The sequence below is a fragment of the Moesziomyces antarcticus genome, assembly GCF_000747765.1.
Source record: "Moesziomyces antarcticus DNA, scaffold: scaffold_v10001, strain JCM 10317, whole genome shotgun sequence".
NCBI lineage: Eukaryota > Fungi > Basidiomycota > Ustilaginomycetes > Ustilaginales > Ustilaginaceae > Moesziomyces > Moesziomyces antarcticus.
Window position 1 is genome coordinate 2,229,985 of NW_014639009.1, and position 15,055 is coordinate 2,245,039.

The 15,055-nt window shown below is 60.1% G+C and overlaps 4 protein-coding genes and 1 non-coding gene across 5 annotated transcripts, besides 5 other annotated features; 4 read left to right on the forward strand and 1 right to left on the reverse strand.

Annotated features, from left to right (window-relative positions):
• Positions 1-92: 92 nt before the first annotated feature.
• On the forward strand, positions 93-2,368 carry PAN0_001c0818 (endoribonuclease L-PSP; the record flags this gene model as incomplete). The annotated part of the gene is made up of 8 exons (XM_014804433.1): positions 93-441; positions 501-623; positions 866-1,141; positions 1,227-1,432; positions 1,511-1,918; positions 1,996-2,052; positions 2,154-2,168; positions 2,261-2,368. The coding sequence occupies 8 exons, from the start codon at positions 93-95 to the stop codon at positions 2,366-2,368; spliced, it is 1,542 nt and encodes a 513-aa protein (XP_014659919.1).
• Positions 2,369-3,880: 1,512 nt separating this feature from the next.
• Positions 3,881-4,130: a sequence feature (In-frame stop codon was detected at splice-junction site;~hypothetical protein).
• A 287-nt stretch (positions 4,131-4,417) lies between these two features.
• Positions 4,418-4,535: a sequence feature (In-frame stop codon was detected at splice-junction site;~hypothetical protein).
• Positions 4,536-4,726: 191 nt separating this feature from the next.
• Positions 4,727-4,854: a sequence feature (In-frame stop codon was detected at splice-junction site;~hypothetical protein).
• Positions 4,855-5,376: 522 nt separating this feature from the next.
• Positions 5,377-5,589: a sequence feature (In-frame stop codon was detected at splice-junction site;~hypothetical protein).
• Positions 5,590-5,804: 215 nt separating this feature from the next.
• Positions 5,805-6,052: a sequence feature (In-frame stop codon was detected at splice-junction site;~hypothetical protein).
• A 22-nt stretch (positions 6,053-6,074) lies between these two features.
• PAN0_001c0820 (acid protease) lies at positions 6,075-7,265 on the forward strand (the record flags this gene model as incomplete). Its single annotated transcript, XM_014804434.1, has 1 exon — positions 6,075-7,265. One exon carries the CDS (start codon positions 6,075-6,077, stop codon positions 7,263-7,265), a length of 1,191 nt encoding a protein of 396 aa, XP_014659920.1.
• Positions 7,266-7,865: 600 nt separating this feature from the next.
• PAN0_t001c0010 lies at positions 7,866-7,967 on the forward strand. Its single transcript has 2 exons — positions 7,866-7,901; positions 7,933-7,967. It is a non-coding gene; the product is annotated as a tRNA-Gly (tRNA).
• Positions 7,968-9,316: 1,349 nt separating this feature from the next.
• On the forward strand, positions 9,317-10,897 carry PAN0_001c0821 (uncharacterized protein; the record flags this gene model as incomplete). The annotated part of the gene is made up of 1 exon (XM_014804435.1): positions 9,317-10,897. The coding sequence occupies one exon, from the start codon at positions 9,317-9,319 to the stop codon at positions 10,895-10,897; it is 1,581 nt and encodes a 526-aa protein (XP_014659921.1).
• A 719-nt stretch (positions 10,898-11,616) lies between these two features.
• Positions 11,617-13,431, reverse strand: PAN0_001d0822 (MFS quinate transporter QutD; the record flags this gene model as incomplete). The annotated part of the gene is made up of 1 exon (XM_014804436.1): positions 11,617-13,431. One exon carries the CDS (start codon positions 13,429-13,431, stop codon positions 11,617-11,619), a length of 1,815 nt encoding a protein of 604 aa, XP_014659922.1.
• Positions 13,432-15,055: the final 1,624 nt, after the last annotated feature.

Sequence of the window (15,055 nt, forward strand, 5' to 3'; positions counted from 1 at the left end):
AAGCAAACGTCGATGAGGTGTGCCAGCTCGATGCGAGACAGCGAAGAAGAAACGCGTCCCAGGGTCCCGCTGCCAAACACGCCGCACAAAAGATGGACCCTGGCCAGCTCCACACCAACACCTCGTGTCAACTTCATCCCGATCCCCGATCGGTGATCTACCTTCATCCCCTCACCGTTGCCTCGGTGACCACTGCGTCTCACGGCAGTGAATCTCTGTCACATAGCGTTCGTGGTCCATCTTCGCTCAAAGACTACCGGCCGGACAAGTCCATGGCATGGACGAGATTAAGGGCATTGACCACTGGCCCGAGGAAATGCGGTTTCACTCATGGCGATGGGGAGGTCAGAACCCGTCCACAGACGATGGAGGGCCCTACGATGAGCGAAGCGGAGGCCAGTGATCCTATCGTCGGCTCATGTGATTCGCTGGAGATGTCCGGTCTGACGAATGATGCCATTCGCGAATGCCCGCATGGATGCAGATCAGTGTGCGCTTAGGCAGGTCCGAGACCGAGGCAGGAAGCGCTCGCGTGCAAGCCGAAGGATGTGCGGCGGGCAGATCCGATGGTCAACCGCAGGCTGCAATGCGGCAGAGAAGCGAGGGCGGCGCTAGTCCCGATGGTAACAGTCACCCCGCATGTCGTCGGATGAAAGTCTTCCGCTCCAGCCACTGCTAAGATCGACCACTCGCTCGGGACCCAATGATCTTGTCGGCATGAAAGTGTTGTAGGGCTCAATCATGCTGTGACCGAATGACAAGCTCAAGCTCCATGCCCGTATTGGTGTCCGGCGGAACAACCGCGACTAGCTCAGTCGAGCTAGTCTTGTCCGCACCGAGAGGCGGCTTCGGCGGCATCCCGAAGTCGAGACGGCGTCGCAATCCGTCATCCTCAGCTGTCACGCCATCAATGCTGACGCTATCATATTGACTCTCGGTGCTGCGCCGTCCGCCTTGGATATGCTTCGTCGCTCGCTTGTGCCCGACCTTCAAACCCGACTGGACCGTCAACGCCTACCTGGCCAGCTCGGCAGATCTCCGACGCTTTGCTCGAAAGCACGTTATCTCTCGGCACGCTCCGAAGATGGCTCGAAAGGAATCACGAGGTCGTTCCGCCATCACATCCTCTGCCATCACCCAGGTTTGTTGGGCTCCTCCGAGAAAGGCAAGTGGAGTGCGGAGTTGAAGGGCGCTTCTTACATCACAATGGGGAAAGGCCGATTTAGAGCTCGCCTCTCTTCCTGATCCGTGCGCGTTGCGGGTATCTCCACCCCGCAGCCCACTGAATTACGTGGCCGTGTTTTTCGCCGCGTTCTTCTCGAGTCAGAAGCAGTTTCTCCCAAGGATCCGCATCTTCCGGTTTACGCCTTCTCACCCGATTGCCAACCCACTCACTCGAAACAGCACATCCGCAGCTTCTCGTCACAAATCTGTGAGTCTTCTTCCTCGAGCGTAGCGAGGCGATCATCGGCGCAGCCAACTTCGCTCTGGCACTCCTCAGTGTCCGCAGCTCGTCACGAAGCCTCGTCTCTCGGTGAAGATGGTCGCTTCGCCCGTCTCGGTACTCGGCCGCACTGCCGGTGCTCTTCGGACGTCCGGCACGGCGTCGTACACTCGTCAGGCGCTGAAGCTGACACCTAGCGCCATCGCTCGCACTGCATCCGTCCGTCGCCTGTCAACCTCGCCATCGGTAGCCAAAATGTCGTCGACTCCCTACAAGGTCATTCACACCACCGAGGCGCCCGGCGCCGTCGCGCCCTACTCGCAGGCGGTCGTGCACAACGGCGTCGCCTACGTCTCGGGCTGCATCCCCTTCACCCCCGAGATGAAGCTCGTCGAGGGCGGCATCGAGCAGCAGACCGAGCAGGCGCTCTCTAACCTCTTTGCCGTCGTCAAGGCCGCTGGCTCCGACCCTTCGGTATGTTCACTTCGAGCCGCAACAATGCCGCTGCAGCCTTTCGGCCATACTGACGCTGTCTTTGCTCTGGCGAACAGCACATCCTCAAGTGCACCATCTTCATGAAGGACATGGCCAACTTTGAGAAGATCAACGTGAGTGCGGGATCGGCGTGTTTCGGCAACACAAAACGCCTGTACTGACCCTTCTGACCTTGCACCGCTCCACTGGGAACTGGAACTTCCGAACATGACAGGCCATCTACGAGAAGGTAAGTCCGCACCGCTGTGGGTACGATTGTGGTCAAACGGCATGAGCTGACGCTTGCTTTTTTGGTACTTGTCTTTGTTTGCCGCTCGGTAGCGCTTCGCTCCTTACAAGCCCGCCCGATCCGCCGTCGAGGTGTCGCGCCTGCCCAAGGACGTTGGTGTCGAGATCGAGTGCATTGCCGCTGTCAAGGCCAACCTCTAAGCGCACGACTCGATCCTGCGGCATAAAGACGGCATTCATGCGCTTGTAATACATATGAAAGCCGCATTGTGCTATCTGAAGAGCGGGTCTGGTACGCGGCCAATCACCGCCGAGTGACGCTTAGATGAGACGAGCATAAAATTCAGCTTGTGTCCCGACAGAGCTGAGCTTGATCATGGCGCTGTGGAGTGGACCAATGGGCACGCCCGAATAGACAAAGATACCGGAGATGATCTGCCGCATGCGCCGGCGGCGGCTAGGCGAACAGGCGGGAAGGCTGCACAGCTGCATCGACTCGAGCCGGAAGAGGGCACGCCGACAACTGGGTGTGCGCTTGATGCTCACGCTCCAAGCCTGATCTGGTGAGAGAGGTCTTTCGGTCCAGTCTCCGATGCGCTGTGCGGCTCGACAACCCTCGCTGATGGATATCAAGGCACAGCGCTGCGGCGGTCAGAGATCACGATGACCGGCAGGCTTTGACCGTCGGAAGAGCCGTGGGTCCCACGGTGATGTACAGGCGAGAGAGTTTGTCTGTCAACGCTCTATGGCTCTCGCTTGCGCACTTGCCTTTCCGGCGAGCTCGGCACAGCCAAGCGGCTGATCCGAACCCTGTCCTCATGCCGTGAGCTCGGGAGTCGGACTCCATTCCCCAAGCAGAGCATCGACATCCATCACATGTGATGTACTGCTTTCCCATGGCGAGGGCGCGAATCGACTGGCCGAGATGGCCTTGGTGAAACCTCTTGTGACTCGCGTGTTCAGCCCCTCAGAGACAAGAGCGAGGGCACAACAAGCCTTGTCGCAGGCACAAGCGTCCATTGCTTTGCGAGACAGGCTGTCCAACTACAGTCGAGACAGCTGCGGACCAGGCGGCGTTGATCGAGCGCATCTCCATAAATTGTAGCTCGTCTTCGCTGCGGGCAGTGGGAAACGAGCCTTCGAGAGAAGAGCGTGGCGACACCAACCGAATCTCGGCTACAGCGCGGCTGCATGCTTAGCGCGCTTTTTCTCCACCGCCTCGCTCAGCCGGTGGTTTTGCGCGCAAGCAGAACCGCTCCCTCTCTCCCCCCCACACTCACACCTTCCAAATCAAGCCCAAGCGCTGCCTGCGGCTGCTCGGCTCTCCGCGTCTGTGGGCCCATCGAGACCGCCGGAGATGGTAGGACCGCGGTCTCTATTGCCGCCCCGGCGTTTGCCCGCAGCAGAGAGCTCATTCGAGCAGGGACTGCAGTTGGACGTTCACGCTTTTCTGTCTCTTGTGGCCGCTGCGCTTTTGAGGGGCGGAAAGAGAGCCTGGGAGAAGGCAGCAGTGTACCACTGAGCGATGCAGAATAGGTCTCATATGCACGCAGATCCGGCGTTGGCGGATGCAGCAGGCTCAGAGAATCGGCGGAAGGCGTGCTTTGGTAGGAGCAGGCGTGTGGTCAGCCGCCGAGTTCATGGCAGGAAAACAGCGACCCATCAAGCCGGATGAATCCCGCGCACCTGATTGGAAGATCTGAGACCCAGACGATGTCCACTATCAGTGCAGCGATTGCAGATCTTTTGCACTTCCGGCAGCTCATCGCAAGCAGCGCTTCTTTCGCCATCCCTGCGGTGACAGACCACCATCAGGGCCGTGGGATAGGCTTTGACGGTGCTCGCGGTGTGAGAGGGACACCCAAGCGAGCACAGATTATCGGTGCACCGATCGCGAGCACGGATACGATGAAGCATGGCGAAACGGGTCACGTTGCCGAAGACGGCTTCATTGTGGTTGGGAGTGAGGACCGACTTCCCCGCAAATAGAGCAGATCTCCTCGGGGGTCACGAGTGCTACGAGCAGGCTGGAAGGTGTGACGATCAAAGCATCGCGCCATTGCTTCGTCGAAATTCGCTACGCCTGTCATCATAGTCGCTTTTCCAGGCAGTCTTCCGAACGCAATTCGAGAAGCGAGCACTGCTGCTGCAGACTTCGGAGAGCGTCTCTCCGAGCAAGCTCATTTGTCCAGACACGCCGTAGGGACTTGTTATCTTGAGGCATCGGTCGATAATGTTGCCAGTCCCTAGTCCTGTCGAGGCCACACCGCACGCTCAAACGCGGTAAGAGCCTTGACGAGATTCGGCCGCTCGATGACGATGAAGCGCCTTCATATTTCGGCAGTTGCACCTCCGAGCTGCCGTCGTCGTACGGCGGAGCCTGACAATACATTAGCGCGAATGCCATGCACCTCCGCCAGCCAAACCTGGACCACCATCCAGGACCCGAGCGGCTGGAACTTTGCGGCAAAAGAGAAATCCGCACACCTTCGCTTGTTCAAGCGGCGGCATCGGCCGGCGGACACAGCTTGATCCTGTCAAAGCTTCTGCACGATCTAGTCGACGGAAGGGCGTGCGCCGTATCAAATTGGATATCGCCATCGCCATCCGCTTGTCCACGCTCAATCAGATGGCGGTGGGCGGAGCGGCGACCAATCGCGTCCCAGCAGCGTACGCCGCACAGCGGAGTGTGCATGTCATGGACGCGATGCATGAGCAAGGTTGATCAAAGTCGCCCAGTGTCACCGCCGACGGCAGCCAAGGCGCTACGCAGCGTGACGTGACGTCGGATTCATGGGCTCCGCACGCCAATGCGCGTTGCCTCGGCGGTGGGCAACGCCGCTCGTTGTCCTCCTGCCGATAACGCAGAGCGTTTTAGCTCCAAATCGTTCGAACTCCGACACGTCCAGAAAGCCAAACAAGGGTTTTGCAGCCCTTTGGGCTCTGGTTCGCCTCCACCCCCGGCCGGCATTGCCTCCTCCGAGCACTAGCGGCTTTGCTTCAAGCTCAGCGATCCGCCGCCGGATCAGCATCTGCCACGCAGCGCTCTGTTTGCCTGTTTTGTGGTTCTTCTCGTCCGCTCAACACTGGGGTCGGGCAGCGGCGAGTGAACGGAAGGTGGCCTCTTGATTCAGGGCTCACTCGATGGGGCGTACGGCCTCTGCTAGGGACCCTTATTCCGTCATAATCGCCGCCTCAATCGGCGACAGCACTGCGCCTGCACACATCCCCACCCGAGGTCACTCGCCTCCAACTGTGCATGTCTTCCAAACTGCCTGCTTCTGCTTTCGCCGTCGGCACTGGCGGCGGCGGCCGCGGCGGTGACGGCGGCACACCGAGCCGCCACCTCGCCCTCCCTCGGATATCCACTTTCGCCCAGGTTGTGATTGCCGAGCCTCTCTTCGCTTGCCTCCTCAGACCCTGTTCGTCGCCACGGCTCGCAATCTCGCCACAGTCGCTCGACTTTCTTCCAAGCTCACCTGCGTATCGGTACTGACAGCCGTCCACGCGCGCGGGCGCACCCTCCGCGCTAGCGCCGAGACAAGCTCAACACGCCCACGCTCGCCTCGGTGCACAGGCTTCCGATTCCTGATTGGGCCTAACGTTCTTCTCGCCTTAGCCTAATTCTGCCGGACAGAGCAGGCTCAAGCTTCACATCGCCACCGTAGCTCGCTCGATGCCGCGCTTGTGGCTATCGACGCCTCCGATACTGAGCATGCTCTGCTCGTGCTCGGCGCTCCCCACGGACGCCATCGTATCCACCTCGATGCGTATAAAGACCGGCCAGATCGTAGCCAGTCCATCCCCTCTCATCATCATCCTTCTCCTTCCTCATCTTCTCCACTCCTCTTTCCACTCTCTTCGATAGAAAGCCCATCCCCCTAGCCACCCCTAGAAGACCTTCGCCATGCAGCTCAAGCTCTCCTTCGTCGCTGGTCTCATCGCCAGCGCCTCGCTGGCCACCGCCGCTCCCGTCGAGCAGGAGCGCGGTATCAACATCGACATCTCCAAGCGCGCCACCCTGACCAAGGCCGGCACCGACCAGATCGACTGGACCAAGGTCGACGCTCACATGCAGGGCCTGCGCGCAAAATACTCGAAGAGCCTTGCGAACTACGAGAAGAACACCGGCAAGGTCCACCCTCTCAAGCGCGAGGTGCCTGAGCTCTCCAAGCGCGCCACCGGCACGGTCGGTCTCACCGACCAGCAGAACGGCGAGCTCTGGACCGGCACCATGGCCTACGGCACCCCCGCCCAGAGCTTCTCGATCGACTTTGACACCGGATCCTCGGACACGCTTGTCAACCCCGGCGCCTACAACCCCAGCTCGTCGTCCACCTCGAGCACCAACGGCGACACCTTCTCCACCGCTTACGGTGACGGCACCACTGCCCAGGGCACCATCTACCGCGACACCGTCCATATCGGTGGCCTGAGCGCCACAAAGACCGCCATCGGTGTTTCTAAGACCACCTTCATCGACTCCTCGGAGGGCTCGTCCGGTATCTCGGGCATGGCCTTCCCTCAGCTCGCCGCCTTCGGCTCCAGCTACCTCCCCTACTTCTACCAGCTCAAGCAGGCTGGTGCCGTCTCCTCGGGCAAGTTCCAGTTCGACCTCAGGACGAGTGGCTCGTCGCTCTTCCTCGGCGGAACGAACAGTGCGAAATACAGCTCCACTCCAGTGTACGTCAGCGTTGACTCGAACCAGGGCTTCTGGCAGGTGCCCGCCTCGGTCAACAGCATCGGCATCGAGTCGATCGTTGACACTGGTACGACGATCATTGTCGCCCCCACCTCGCAGGCCCAGGCGCTCTTCAACAAGCTCGGTCTGCCGACGTTCACTCAGGACGGCTCGACCTACGCCTACTACAACTGCAACTCGCCCCCTACCGTGACGTTCAAGTACGGCTCGTACACCAAGAGCCTCTCGGCTGCCACCACCTCGTTCGGTACCACCAACGACGGCCACTGTGTGCTCTCGGTTGCTGGTGGCGACCTCGGCATCAACGCCTGGATCACTGGCGACTCGTTCCTCCAGAACACCGTCGCCATCTTCGACACGGACAACAACCGCGTCGGCTTCGCGAACAAGGCCTAAGAAAGTCGCCCTCGTCGGAACGAAACGAAACGAACCTCTTTGTCACGGCCCCTCTTCCCCTTCACATCAAGCAATCATGTACAAGGGCTCGCGGATCGGATCCGGGAACAGCTTCCCGGCGTCCGCCTCCCCCGCTCGCAGCCCGCTCTGGTAGTCTTTTCGCTTATGCCAATACCAGACAAGATACCTTTTCATCTACGTTATTGCTCGTTCTGTCGTCCCCGCGTTCGTGAGCGGCAGATGAAGTGTGCCCTGCATTGTACTGCACTCTGCATTGTTCTATGTTCTCCATTGTCTCGCTCATTTTTCGATGGGACGCCCACCTTGCTTGATCCGGCCTTTGAAAACCATCCTTTCCTAGCCTTTCCCACCCTCTCTTGTATGTCGTCGGCCATCGTTCTCGCCAATACAGATGTCTAGGAGAGGGATCGCAACCCAGTGGTAGGATGTTGACGACCTGGAGGACCTGATCGCCCGCAGGCGTTGGCCTTACTCCCCGAAGCTGTCGCGGCAGATGACAATGAGCTTCGATGGTCCCTGATCTCGCGGTTCAAAGCACGCTTATACATATGTGCAACCTTGGTGCAGACAAATATACAAGCATTGATAGTGTAGGGGTATCATGAGTCGTTGCCACTCATCGCCTTTCTGAGGCGTGACTACCGATTCGACTCGACCGGGGTTCGAGTCCCCGTCAATGCATTCTTTTTTGCATCTTTCCGCGCGAATCCTTTTTTTGGCCCACATTTCGGCTCGGCACAGCGAGATTCCCCTTCGAGCTTTTAGGGTCTCGCTTCAACTGGGACCCTGCCCCACGATGTCGGCTCGGAGCTCACAGTGACCAGAGATACGATCTGAACGAAAGTCGGCCGACTCTAGCCTGCGGTACGATCGAGTGAAATGCAAAGCCAATCCAATCGCGAGCACGGGTGTTTGTCATGCCGATTGCGGCAGCTCCGGTGGTGGGGTCGAGACCTCGAGCTGGGCTGGGCGTGGCGGGGAAAGGGGCCCTAGTCGCGCGGGCTTTGTATCTCGACTGCTAAGCGATGGCGCACAAGTCAATGCGGTGCTCAGGTCCAACCTGGTCCAATCGGCGATGGAGCAAGATCATGCTACTTTTGACCCTTTTTGACCCTCTTGACGCTTGTGTGGCGAGGTGGCAGGTGGATCGCGATACGATTTCACGTCAAGGCTCCTTTTGGCATGTCTTTCGGAGCTCGAAATCGGCACGACGCCCAGGCTCAAGCGAGGGCGCAGCGCGACCTTTCAGCTCGAATCAAAATCCGCGTGCGGGGCGAGAGTCTCCACAGACTGGATTGAAGGCAGTTGAGCAGCCGCCAAAGATGGCCGTTCAGGAACAGCCAGGGCAAGTCCTAAGGAGAAAATCAATGCACCTGAACGCTTCCCGCGGGTTCCGCTGGTCCCATAGTGCATCCACTGCATCCAAGCGCTTGGCGCCAGTCTCAGCCCCCTTTTCAGACCGGCCAAAGGTGCCATTCCCACCAGGCACTCGAGAGCTGGCGGTACAAGAGCAAGCCAGACACACAGCTCGTAGGCGCCTGTCCATGCCGGGCTCCGGGCTCGCGCAGAAGTGAGACCGGGCAGCTCGTCAAGTGCAGCCAGCCGCGCAAAGATTCATGGTCCGCCCCGGGTCTGTATGCTATGGGAGCACGGGGAGAAGTCGGGATCCTCCACTTGTCGTCTGAATACAGTCGATTAAAAAGGTAGCGCCGATGGCGACCGGCAGATCAACCAAACGGATCTGCACCGCAGGCTTCGATTGGTAGAGCCATGTCGCATACAGGTCAGGCCACGCAGGCCATGTATCCACCTGCAAGCTGCTTCCAGATGCAGCTGCTTTGTTCACAGCAGCGAGGCGAGTCAGCTTCATCCGAAAGCGTATATTGCTGGCCCTCCCTGAGTGGCCGAAACCCCCGGCGCCCCCTCCCCCTCTTTGCTTCCCTTCTTACTCGTGTCACCACACGTACCTGAGTACTCCGCTCGCCTTCTGTGGCTTCCTCCGTCACCACGACGAGGCTCGGGATAGCGACATGGTGAAGACCTCGTGGGGCATGCTCGCGAAAGCGGGCTCCCTGGCAGCGCTACTCGTCAGCACCTTTTCCTCGCAGGCACACGCACTTGGCTTTTCCGTCGACGCTCTCAACTGCACCGAGCTCGAATGGTCCGCCTCGCTCACCCAGACAGAATGGAGCGTAGCATCGTTCGTCAACCTCTTCTTTGTGTCCACCGAGGGCGCGCGTAACTACTCGCTTCTCTACTCGGCGCTCAATGGCGGCGACTTCTCCACGCCAGGCAACTACCGCAAAGTCACTTCTTTCGGCGACACGGCGCTCAGCGGCACATACCGCATCGGCATCGGTCTCGCCGACATCAACGGCAACATCCTCACCACCCTCAGCACCAGCAGTGGCATTGTACAGGTCACAGCCATCGACTCGAGGACATTTACATTCACAGACTGCGGCAGGAACGGCACTGCGCCAGCCTCTGCATCGACCACTTCGGCTTCCACCAGCCCGACAGCCGCCTCAACTTCGGCTTCTTTCGCAACCACAGCCGCCTCGGCCACTTCTCAATCTACCCAGGCTGTCGCTTCATCGACATCGGTCGCAGCAGCACCAGTGAGCTCTCTGGCACCCGCTACGACGACCGCCACGACTCCGGTGCACCACGTCAACAAGGGCGCGATCGCAGGCGCTGTGATCGGCGGAGTGGTGCTGCTGCTCATCGGAGTGGCGCTCATGAGGTGGTGCGCGTCGCGGCGGCGTACGCGGAGGCTGAGCATGGCGGCACACCGCATGTCGGCACTGCGCTCACCGTCGCTCTCCGAAAAGGCTGCCGGCTCGCCCAAGGACGACGGCTCCGTCTCGCCGCACAGCCAACGTCGCATGACCGCCAGGGTGTATCCGTCCGGCGACACGCTCGACGTGGCGGCTCTGGGCCGGCTCAGCTCGAGTTCGCGCCGTCGATCGGCTTCGAATGGCGACGATCTGTCGCTCTCCAACATTCTCGCGCAGGGACCGTCGAATGTTCCGGAGGCCGAGGCCGAGCCCGAGATCCGCGTGGTCAAGGTGCCCTTCAACCTCACGTCGGGCCAGCAGATGGCACCCGCGCACGAGTCGATCGGGCTCGACGCATCTCCGTTTGCAGACTCGGATACGCCGTACCTGCCGCTGAGCAGGACGAAGAGCGTCCCTGTGCATCCGCATGCACTGAACCCCTTCTATTCAGCGGATCCTGCCAAAGCGAGTGTCGAGGCAGCGGCGGGAGAGTCGCTGCACGCGCGCTCCAAGTCAACGCCGGTAGTCGATCCACTAGCCAACAGCACGACCCCTACCACCTCGCCCACTGCATCCTCGTTCCCTAACCGCACGCTGCGCGGTGCGCACTCGCAGAACTTCAAGATCCCGCGCGTCAGCGTCCCCGCCTACCTCGCCGGCATCGATTCGGGGCATGACGATCTGGGCGCAGAGTCGATGTCGAGACAGATCTCGTGCGACTCGGGCATGCGCCGCTTCTCTACGGGCGCCGCCACGTTTGTCTCGGTCGATGAAGACCCCTTTGTCGACGCGGCACAGGAGCCCGCGCCGTCTACGTCGCATGCGGTCTGAACCTCCTACCTCACCCCCGGCCCTCAGACCCTCATCGCATTTGTAACGGGCTCCCACTGCAACTAGTTATTCACAACTCGCGCTGCGTGCATAGACATGAGCATTGAGCACGCCAGAGACGGTAGCGCGGAGAGGACAGATCGTTGTTCGTCCAGACGGCCGCACCAAGGAGCTGAGTTTCAGGCCCACTCGGATTTGAGTCGAGAGAGCCAGCGAGTGAGAAAAACGAAGATCACCAGACCCCGTGCGGAGCACTGCCTCAGCCAAGCGTCCAGAAACTCGGACTGAGCCCAACAAGACACCTCAGGTCCCTCGTGTGCCGACGATCCATCAGCCGGCTCTGCGCAGTAAGTCTCGCCGAGTCTTGTACCTCCTCGTTGCATTCGACCGTTCAGGGCGCTGAGCATTCAGACGACGCGGGCAAGTTGAGATTGGTCATGCCGAGCCTCGATCTGACCGCACGCAAGTCCACGTGCAACCACGAACCAAGCAGAACATCAGCCGGGAAGCACGATCACATTGGTACAATTCTAGACAGAGCATGTGCGTTGTCGAACGAAACAACACCTCAAAATGGAACGGACTTCCGAGTCGTCTCAACCAAGGAGGCTGACTTGCGCGCACAGAACTCCAGATGAGCAACACGATAACATTGGTATAAAGTACAATCAGAGCAAAATGCGGTATCAAGACACGAAAACAGGGCGGGGTTTGCTGATCTACTTGCGCGCGTGGTCTGCATCCGAGTCGCCAGCATCGGCGGTCTTGACAACATCGTCATCGACCTTCTTGGCAGCGTACGACTCCTCCCTGTTGAGCGTTGCAAAAGCGGCCTCATTCGCGCGGACATTTTCGTTGACCATACCATCATCAGCCGTGCCGCCGACTTCGGCCAGGAGCCTTGCGCGGAAAACCTTGCGCTTGGCGGGCGAAAGGTCCTGCACGGACCTGGAGATGATGTTGCCCTCGAAGATGCGGTGCATGAGCTCGAGGGTGACGCCGCTCGACTCTGGCAGGAAGAAGGCAGCCCAGACGACCGCCACGCTCGTCATGACGCCAAACAGGAGGAATGTGCCGTACTTGATGTGCTCGAGCGCACGCGGCGTGATGAGCGCAATGACAAAGTTGAAGAACCACTGGCTCATGGTGGCAGCCGACATGGCAAGCGCACGCAACTGGTTGGGTGCCACCTCGGCACTGACCGCCCAGGTGACCGAAGACCAACCGAGTCCGTAACCGACGACAAAGATGTAGACCATGGCGATGGTGAGGTAGCCCACGCCATCGACAGGCGTGCCTGCAGGACGAACGGCCTGGTAGATGGCGATCCAGAAGAGCGTAAACACCTGCACAAGGCCGCCGATGATGAGGCACCACTTTCGTCCGAGCTGCTCGATGGCCACCGCCATGAAGAGACCGGTGGTGATGATCTTGACCACGCCGTAGACGCCCGTTGCGAGCAGGCCGCTCGACTGTCCCGTGATGCCGAGCGACTTGAAGATCTGGGGCGAGTAGTAGTTGATCGAGTTGGTGCCGGTGAACTGCTGGAAGAACATGAGCAAGGCGCCGATGAAGACTCGGTAGGTGGTGACGCGGTCCGAGAAAGCCATCTTGAGCTGCTGGACGAGCGACAGACCCGACTTGCCCTCGAGATCCTGCTCGATCTCGCGGAGGATTCCGACGACGACAGGGTCGTTGACGTCGGCGCGGTTGATGCGGGCGAGCGACTTCTGCGCCTCTGCGTTCCTCTGCTGCTCCACGAGCCATCGAGGCGACTCGGGCTGGAAGAGGAGAGTGACGACAAAGAGCACGCCGGGGAGGCACTGGAGGGCAAATGGCACTTGCCACATGGCGCTCGAAGTTTGGTCGGGATAGTTCTGCACCATACCGTAGTTAACAAAGTAGGCGATGCAGATACCGGTGACGATGAGCAACTGGTACATGCCAGCAAGGCGACCACGGATTGCGCGCGGTGCGCATTCGGACAAGTACATGGGCACAGTCGAAGATGCAAGACCAACGCCGAATCCCCCGATGACCCTCCCTACATAAAGCTGGTTGAGTGCTGCGTTGGCGCTCTGGCCGTTCAAGCGGCAGACGGTCTGGATGACGGAGCCGATGAGGAAGACGGTGGCCGAGATGAGCATGGCCTGCTTGCGGCCGAAGCGGTGGGGCAGGTAGAAACTGGCGGCGGCACCAAAGAAGCAGCCGGCCTGAAGCACCGAGACGATGTTGCCCTTGAGTGCTGCGAGCTTGGCATCGTTGTTCTCGAGGCCAAAGTCCTTCTTGAATGCAGGCATATTGAGCACGCCTCCAATCAGACCGGTATCCCAACCGAAAAGCAGACCTCCGAAAGAGGCGCAGATGCCGAGGATGTAGACACGCCAGTGGTCGCGGAGGTCCTCGGCGATGGCCGAGGGACCGAACCGACGCTTTGTGGTCTTGTCGGCTACGAGGTGTGCATTGGTGGTGCCGGCGAAGTTGTCCTCCTGCTTGGAAGGGGTCGACGACCCCTCAGACGTGGCACGCGTCATGGCGGGCAAAGGCAGCGAGCAGAGGTGGCGTGTGGGGAAAGAGCTAGGGTCCGGAGGCGGTAATGGAGAAGCGGATGTGGGGCAAGGGATGGAAGAGAAGCTAGGAGGTGGCTACTTGTACCCTTTGGGGATGTGGGGTATGGAAGCGAAGACGAAGCAAGGTACAGCAGGGTGGGGACGGCTGTAGGCGAGGTTGGAGTCAATCGCGTGGTGAATGAGGCGAGTCGAGGTCGAGAGGCTATCGCGGTGGAGCGCTTGCACTTCACGGCGAGCACGGATTGGAGACAGTGTCGCGGGGCGTGTCAACTAATGCAACGAGGCACAAGACGGCGCCGGGAGCCCGAATGAAACGTTGGCGTGCCAGAGGCTAACCTAAAAGTGAGGGGGAAAGCTGGTGGAGCGGGGGGAACTCCGGACGAATGCACGCCAAGGTGGCGCACCCAGCTTAGCCTTCTGGGTACGGAAAGGGGGGGAGCGGGGGTAGAAGCAAGAACCGCTTGGTCCGGGTCAGGAAGCGGTCCGGGATGGTCGTGGTGGGGGAGAAGATGCTGCGATGGCGGCTAGCTCAGTGTCATTGCTGCCGGACCGTGGTTGGGAGAGAGCACAAGGACGAAGCACAAGTCTACGGCCAGCCACCTTTTCGGGCGGGGACTCCAGATCAGCTGCAGTCGAAGCGGCGGCGGACTGCGGCAGAGATGCTGCAGAGCGGGGTGGGGAAGCCAATGGGCGTGCGTGTACGGGCAGTGCGGCAGAGCAATGCAAGGCACGCCTTCCGAGGCCAAGCTAGCATGCGGTGGGCCATTGGCCATTGGCGGTTGGCGGTTGGCGGKTGGAGCGAGCTAGCCGGTCTGGACAGTCTTGGCCAAAGTACCCGAGAGAAAGCGGTGTGCAACGACAGTTCACTTTTCGAAGGTTTAGGCACCCACGCCGCCAAAAAAGGCTTCATTTCGACAGGCAATTTTTTCACACTTGCCAACTACCGCCACTAGCCAGTGTTCTAAGGACTCGCCACCCACCAAGCGAGCTCAGCATGTCTCACAAGGCGAGCGTCGCGCCTCTGTTCATCATCCTTGGAAGAGACTCGCAATGTTTCAAGCCAGGCCCCGGTGCTCGAGTCCTGTATCTCGGCGCCTCGCTGGTGTGAAGAGGCCGATTGATTGGTGGACGTTGATGGCTTTGATTCGAAACTCGTATGAGGTGCAGCTTCCGATTGGACAGCCACACATACGGGCCCGGTGACCATTGGACCCTCGGCTGAGGGCGGGGCAGACAAGCATTCGCTCAGGGTCAGAGGTGAGCAGGCGGCAGAGGCCGAGGCGGCGGCGTCGGAATTCAAGGAGGCTGCGATATTCGCCTAGCTGAGTGTCAACAACACCAAGCCATCCCCGCGGGGAGCCCTGGTTCTTTTTTTTCTCTCCGCCGACAGCTGGTGGTCAACCCCACGTCCATTCGGCTCGACTCGTTGGTCTTGGCATCCGTCATCTCGCCCCGGTCCTTTTGCGGACCGGAACGATCTGCGTCTCGCAACCTCGGTAGATTTGGGCTTCCCCACATCCCAAGCTTGTGCGCGGGGCTGCACGGAGCTCTCCGTCTGCGTCGCTCTCCCCCTGTGCATCGTGCATCA